This window comes from Silurus meridionalis, chromosome 13, assembly GCF_014805685.1.
Source record: "Silurus meridionalis isolate SWU-2019-XX chromosome 13, ASM1480568v1, whole genome shotgun sequence".
Lineage (NCBI taxonomy): Eukaryota > Metazoa > Chordata > Actinopteri > Siluriformes > Siluridae > Silurus > Silurus meridionalis.
Window position 1 is genome coordinate 15,802,285 of NC_060896.1, and position 7,725 is coordinate 15,810,009.

Genomic DNA, 7,725 nt, shown 5'->3' on the forward strand with positions numbered 1-7,725 from the left:
TGAAGAAGTAGATGCCGAACTCACAAACATCCCGAACCATCTAGAGACGTACCAGTGCCATTTGGATCCCGCTACATGTGTGGAGTTTTGACATTGGACCTCCTGGAGTGTTTAAAGGCTCTGGCATGGAGAAGCTGATGCTGGATCTGTGGTGATCACAAATGCTGAGCTCATAAAACTCGGAGCTACTAACCATATAGACTGTATAAGACTGCAGAAAGAACATCACTTATAATCTTATACTCCAGTAATCATGTTAGTTCTCACTGTCCAGTGTTCTTTATTGTTGAAAGATTTATGATCAAACTCTTGATGTCACCCAGATGAGGATGGGTTCCCTTTTTGAGTCTGGTTCCTCTCAAGGTTTCTTCCTCATAACATCTTAGGGAGTTTTTCCTTGCCACAGTCTTGTCACAGGCTTGCTCATCAGGGACAAATTCACACCATTCACCATCACTGTTGATTTGTGTAAAGCTGCTTTGAGACAATGTCTGTTGTGAAAAGCGCTATACAAATAAACTTGAAACTTAATGTAGCGAATTTAGCTCGCAAAGAAAGGTAAATATTTATAGTAATTATAAATATTTAAGTTAAGTTGAATTGACGGTAATGGAATTAACATTACACTTATTTGTCTGTTCGTCCGCCAAACAGACAGTATAATTTATATTAATTCTATAAAAGAGGTATCTCCCTGGCCAAGAAAGACGTAACCCCCTTTTACTTTATACCGTAAATTAAATTAAAAGAGCAAGTAGTTCAGACCGAATATTGCAGGAACTTTGCATTTACGAACGTACCCAGAGACGATCACTTGTGAACAATATGGCGTTTAATAAATGAGACAAACACACAAAGAACTAGCTACACGAACAAACAAAGAAATGAAGAAAACAAAAATAAAATAAAGAAAGGTTAAAACTAGGAAAGGAGGAAGAGGAAGGAACAAGAAGAAAGAGGAAAATGAAAGGGGATGGATGGAAATGTTTAAGCTTCAAAATTAAGCACACCCTAACTGGGAAATCGTCACAGGAATTTAAATTCACCTTAAGATTCACTAAGACTTAAAATACGCATCTAAATTCGTTGGTAAAGGAAACGGTTACTTGCATTGGCTTGTTGCACAAGAGTCCGGATGCAAAAAGGAAATCTTTGAAGAGCCAGTTAGGGTGGGGTCAGATGTTCTTCCAGGTTCTCCTGAAGATCAGAGCGGTGGTTGTTCTTGGAAGTGAAGCTTGCCGGAAGATCTTGAAGAAAGAGGGAGTCGTTTCCAAGCTGTTTTGTACGTCTGACCAACGATTGGTGGTGTTCGTGATATTTTAAAGGTCTCGAACTCCACACATCTTTGGGGGAACGGCCAATACTAAGGGTTGAGATTTTGGAGGGAAAAACTCCCCATTGTTCCATGTGTCTGTGGGCATGGTTTGGATTATAGAACTTTAAAGTTTTATCTGAAGTGTATTGAGACAGTATGGTGACTTTCCTGATCCAATAAAATGTACCATTGTTTGAAAAGTAAGTTACAGATAATTTTGTGGTCATTTGGATACTAAACACGAGAGGATTGATGGCATAACGGCAGTGGTACATTACATACATAGATCGGTAGTCAAAGTGTAACTAATGTTACTACAACATTATGTTCTGATAAAAGAATGAAAACACAAAACAAAATGCACTTTCATTAGGAAAGTGAAGAGCAGATAATTTTGTATAAATTCTGACATCAGGCCTTGAAAGGACATACAGCATTAGAACAGGTATACAATAACGTGCTGGGACCAGTAATTAACGTATAACGGATGTTAGTACAATGTCGTATTCTGATCAAATGAAATGCACCCTTGTCAGGAAAGTAAAGAACAGATAATCTTAAGTCAATTAAGCCTTAATAGAAGAGACACATTAATAGAGTTACATTAATAGGATCTTTAGCGTAGAACTATAAACAATAAAGGAGATACATACAAGTATAGGTTAATGTCGTGGGGTGTGGAGCATCTTATTCATTTTGTTTAATTAGAAAAGGAATGCTTTATTGTATCAGTGTGTGTGTGTGTGTGCGCATTGTGTATGTGTGGGTGTTTTATGGTCGCGGTCTCTATGCGATCAACAGAGAACCTGCATGGGGTTATCTCGTCTTGTGGTAGGATCTAGACCTTCTGGAGCCAGTTGTGTGTGGGTGTGTGTTTTAGGATTAGGGGGTCTTGGTGAACTCAACAGGAGTTCAGGGTCTGGTCCGGTTTGTTTCTTTAAAAAGGGGGAGTGTGGCACTTTACGACTATATTACCCCCAATAGAAGTTTCAACTTTTGATTGAGGTAAAGATGTCATAGGTTAAAAGGAATGCCTGGGACATGAAATCTAAATGATCTGTGCCAGACGCTACATATTCCCCCCTTTTGGATGTGAAGTTTCTAATGAAGGGAGACTTTGTCATCCAACAGTTATGAAGGTCGGCTGGTAGGTAGATCAAGAAGGTCAGGGAAAGAAACAAACAAAGAAAAAAAAAAAAAAAAAAAAGGTGAGTCGTGGTGGTCGGGTAATGTTGACTCTTAGCTACCCTCTGCCCTGGGTTCCTCAGGCATAGGGTTGAGTTTGGTGAGACTTATCGTTGATTCTGGTTGAGTCTTGCTCCTCCGGTGGTTGCGGTTGAAAACACGGGGAAGAGCAGCGGTGCACCTGTTCATGGATCTTTGTACTTCATTGATTTTATTTTATTTTTTTAAACAGAAGTAGGCCGAGGCTCAGTGCATACCCGATGATTGTGGAGATGCAGAGTGCTGTGTCAGCGGCAGTCCAGGCTCGGGCGACGGAGAAGTTAGTTGGGACTGGCAGCCGAGACAATGCTTGGAGGGCCGTGTCGACTGGGGTGATGTCGATCATTTGCCTCCCCCCTTCCTCAATTCTCAATTCTAATTCAGGGCCCAGGGTGAGATTGTGATTTTTGAAAAAGTCTGTGATTTCCACCTCTGATTGATACTCCTCACTGGGGAGGTGGAACAGAGCGAGGTCCCCGAGGTGGAGGATGGCACCCTTGGGCACTTGAATCCACATATTCTGGTTAGGTAGGCTCACACGGGTGGCAGTGTCATGCTTGTCGTAGGTTAATGTGGCGGTACAGATGGGCGTGTTGACAAGCCATTTATCTCCAACAATCTCTGCTTGCGTGTCCGTGACCTGGCTGCGTGGCTTGGCTTCAGCCGGGCAGCGGGTGTCCTGTTGCATGGGTTGCAGCCCGCAGATTCCTTCAGTGTTGTCCCTGAGGAACGGCTTACTTGGGCAGAGATAATGAATGTCCTTGGTCCGGGTACACATGCGCAGGTTCGGGGCCAGATATAACTGTGGATTGCTGTCATGGTAGGCTACCACCTCCGGGGTGTGCACCTTGATGTGGGTGTTTCCTTTCCAAAAACCAACATTGACAACATCTTTGAGCCGATAAATGTTGTCCGATTGTATGATTGGCAAGTTAAGGAGGAAGGCTTGCTCACCCTGTTCCGGGTCGATATGAAGTAGGATGGATCCTCCCAGTGCATAGGCAAGATGGGCTTGAAGGGAATCAGTTGAATGGGTGGTATAAGCTGTAATGAGGTTGGAGTCTCCGGGTCGGTATAGCAGGTGCAGTGGCAATGTCATCTGTCGTCCAATTAATAGTTCGAAAGGCGAGATGCTCGTTGACTCCTGTGGTGTTGCCCTGATGACCATGAGCACCAGAGGAAGTTCCATGTCCCAGTCCTTTTGATTGGCAGACACATATTTCTTTAACATGCTGACCACCGTCCGATTAGTTCGTTCCACTTGACCCGAGGAGATAGGGTGGTGACTGATGTGAAGTTTTGCTTGCACACCCAGTAGCTTCCAAATCTGCTGCATGACCTTGGCCGTAAAATGGTTGCCTCTGTCGGAATTGACTCTCAGCGGTAGCCCAAACCGGGAGAAAATACAATTCATCAGAAGATAGGCGGTGGTTTGGGCAGTATCGTTGGGTGCTGGGAGGCACTCCACCCACTTGGTGAACTGACACACGACTGTGATGAAGTAGTTGTTCCCCTTGTTGACCTGGGAAGGGGTCCTACCCAGTCGATTTGGAGGTCTGACCACGGAAATGTGACTCCTCTGCGTTGCAGTGGGGCTCGGTAGTTTGGGTTTGCTGGTTGGAATTGACAGCACATAAGGCATCCTTTAACATACTCTGTCAAATCTTGTTGCATGCCAGGCCAGTATACCACTTGTTTTAGTGTCTCATAAGTGGCTCTTGTGCCATGATGTCCAGCACATGGTGCGTCGTGGGCATACATTAACATGACCCCCCTTTGGCACTGTGGCACCACAAGTTTTGGCGCAGTGTGGTCATCAGGGGCATACCATAAAATGCCGTCTATCACGCACCGCATGGGTTTGACATCATGTAGCCGTTTTAGGGCTGGGGAAACGGCCAATATAACAGCTGTGACAGGGTGGTTGGAGGGGCTAGAGAGGTGGTAAAGGATGGTCTGTATAGTGGCATCAGACGCCTGCATGTCAGCGATGTCATTTGTGGAGATTTGTGGAGCAAGCAAAAGTGGTTGTGAGGTGGGAAGTGTGGTTGATTGAGTTCGGTAGTTGCATACCCCTAGGGAACTTCGGAGTTCTGAGGCGTTGGCAGGAGGCTTGATGTTTTGAATTGCGCGGATGTGGTTGGTTTGTGGTTCGATGCCCTGTGGTCCAATGAGCAGACCTACATAGTTGACTTTGCTTTTGCACCATTGTTCCTTGTGGAGGGCGATTTTGGCCCAAGGGATGCTTGCTGTGTGCATTTTGAGGGTGTTGAACAGTCTGACGCTGATTGCTAAGTTGTCGGCCCATTGTGCTATTATAATGTCCGTCATTGCAGCATCAGCAAGCTGTAGGCTTCCCATGGCCCGGGGACAGTATGAGTCAGAGTCTTTAGTTAGCTGGAAAGCACAGGGCAAAACCTTGAACTTTGCTCTCGGTTCAAGTTGCCTTCTCAGCTGGTGGTATGATTGCCCATGACCTTTGTGGCTTGGCAGTCTGTCTTGGATGCTTTTGGTGACCGAGGGGGTAGAGGTTCTCGCACTTGAGCCCAGAGTTTCAACTGTTTAAAATCCAACAGTGGTTCGAAAAGGTCTAGAAGGTCTTTTCCGATGAGCAGAGGGTAGGTGTCCATTGGAGAGATGTACACAGGGTGCACTACACTCATAGGGCCGATGGTCAGGTGAATGGTAGTTATCTGTTCAAGCTTGACTTCATTTTGGCTGTAAGATTGCACATTGAATGCACACTTTTGCGTTTTAAGGGTTCGATTCTGTCGCTTAGCTTCCACCTGCAGTCTGTAAAAGAGTTGGGTTGACATTAAAGTCAGATCTGCACCAGTGTCCACAAGAGCTTCTAGTCTCAGTTCATTCTCTAATGTGATGGCTAGGTACAGCTTTTTGGCCATTCCTTTTTCAAGCAGGTTCCCTAGGAGCCTTGGCCCTGGGGCAGGTGTAGTGACTGACAGGCAATCAGAACTGGATTCAAGTGGCTCATCGGGGAGGCAGACCATTAAAACAGCACTCTTGGGGTTCTGGCTGGAGGTTTGGTGTTGGAAGTTGGCGGCCTCTGGTGGTTCGGTTTGCGAGGACATATCGTGAGTGTTCAGGTCAGGTTTCCGGCTTAGTCATAATTGATCTGATTTGTCCTCCTTGTCTTTTTTGTGGTGTTTTTCTTGGATGATTTCCTTTAAAATTCTCAAAATCTCTGCTGTTTCCAATGTGTTTTCTGGGTCTTGTGTTATTGGTAGTCCATGTTGCTGGGGTTTTTGCTGTTTCCAGTCGAAGCCTGATGCTCGTGTTGGCGAGTGCCAGTTTCCTTTGGGCCATTTAGATCCTTCCCAGGTGGTTCCGTCTTTTGGGTTGAATGGTGGTCGTTGTCTGTCCCAGGATCTCCCAGGGCGTCCAGCTTGGTATTTGGGCCGGGCACCGCCGTAACCATGTGGTTCTCTGTTGGTTGGAAAGCGTCGTGACACTTGTTGGGCAGGTTTGTCACGATAGCGTTGCTGGGTGCCCTCTAGTGCCAGTTCTGAGCACTGCTCGGAGACAGAATAGATTGCTGCCCCTTTTACAGTTTTTTCGGGTACAGTCCTTTGCTTGGTATAGGCTTTTCGGGCTAAGTCTCGCAGCTGCTGGATGGACATTTCCCGTGGGCAGACCAGGACCCCCAGGTGATGACTCACAGCAGGGTGCAGGTTTCTGAGGAACAAGGTTTTGAAGTTGAACTCTTCCTCCATTCCTGGCTCATTTCGGGCTCCGAAGTAGGCCTGTCGGAGCCTGTTGTAATAGGCTTGTGTGGTTTCATGCCTGCTCTGTTTTAGATCCAGAGCAGTAAACAGTCCTTGCTCTGACTCTGGGTCAGAGAACTCCTTAATCAGGGCCTTTTGAAGCTGCTGATAATCCGCTTTGATCTTGTCTGGCTGCCGGTCCAGGAAGCTCCGCGCCAGCGGCTGGAAGTGATCCTGAGGAGGTAGAGGTGATCTCGTGTAGTAACATTGGCTACAGTCTGTAAATGAAAGTCAATGTCTTGTAGGTAGGCATGTATGTCATAGCCTCCTGCAGGCTCTGGCGTGAAAGTAGAGATGTTTCTAGCCAGTTTGTCCAATTCCTTAGGGGCCACACTGTGACCGGGAAACAGGGTTTCTTGAAAAGTCTCCCACCCTGGGGAGGTCTTGAGTCGGGGTCTCTCGCCCCCTTTTGAAATGTTGATTCTTGTTTTGGAGATATTAGTTCACTGGTTAAGGGAAATTCCATGTTGGGTATTTCTTTTTCAGAGTCACTTTGTAATCTATATGCATGTTTTAGCTCCCTGTGAGCTGTGTCAAGTTTGTCTTTTAAGTGAGTTCTTTCTTGATACAGGGCATTGATTTCCTCCCGGGCACTTTGCAGATGCCCTTCGTATGCCTTAGCTCTGGCAACTCTATCCTTAAGTTCAGTCTCTGCTCTTATCAAAAGAGCCTTGGCTTGTTGGAGTTCCTCACTAGTGTCCTTTTCCTGCTGCTCTCTGCGCGCTGTGTCTACGCGGAGATCAATCAGGGCCTGTTGTAGTCCTTTTACTTCCTCCTGTAGCTCTGCGTCCTTTTCATCTGCCGTTCCTCGTTGGCTCTGAGTCTCTGCCATGATTTGGTCTAGCTGGTCGTGAGCTTGTGCCAGATTCCTCTGAGCCTCCTCAGCTTGGATCCGAAATGACAACGATTCCTGTTGCAGGCGAGAAACTTTTACTTCATCCATCTTTGCCTGGGCGATGAGGTTGTAGGTCAGTAATCCGAGGATTTTGGCCAGCTCCTTGTGGCTATAGTCCTGCGTAGGATTGTGGGACATCACCGCACTCAGGTTGTCATCAAGCTGTTCCCGGCTCAGGTGTTGCAGATCAACAGCAGTTTCGGGAACAAACCCGTCAGGGCGTTCAACCAGGTCTCTAGCTGGTCCCAGTGTACCTCAGGGCTGGATGGTCTGGACATGCTGGCTCACTGGCGAAGAGAGAGAGACAGACGAGGGCCAATGCAAGTTCTTACAGTATTGGTGGCCTAAATAGACGAGAACGTACTCTACACTCAATTTGAACTGACTAGTTTAGACAGTTAGCGGAGGCCGGATCGGGCTAGCGGCGTGATAACCTAATGGATCACCTTAAAGGTTTGGCTACTTTAAGTTCACTGTGATGATTTCCCAGTTAGGCCTTTACCTCACGT

At 46.3% G+C, this 7,725-nt stretch overlaps 1 protein-coding gene across 1 annotated transcript; it reads right to left on the bottom strand.

The window, feature by feature from the left end:
• Positions 1 to 5,661: 5,661 nt before the first annotated feature.
• On the bottom strand, positions 5,662 to 7,406 carry LOC124396013. The gene is given in 3 exon segments (XM_046864944.1): positions 5,662 to 6,485; positions 6,488 to 6,676; positions 6,769 to 7,406. Coding segments are annotated over 3 exon segments (1,599 nt in total). The 5' UTR covers positions 7,355 to 7,406.
• Positions 7,407 to 7,725: the final 319 nt, after the last annotated feature.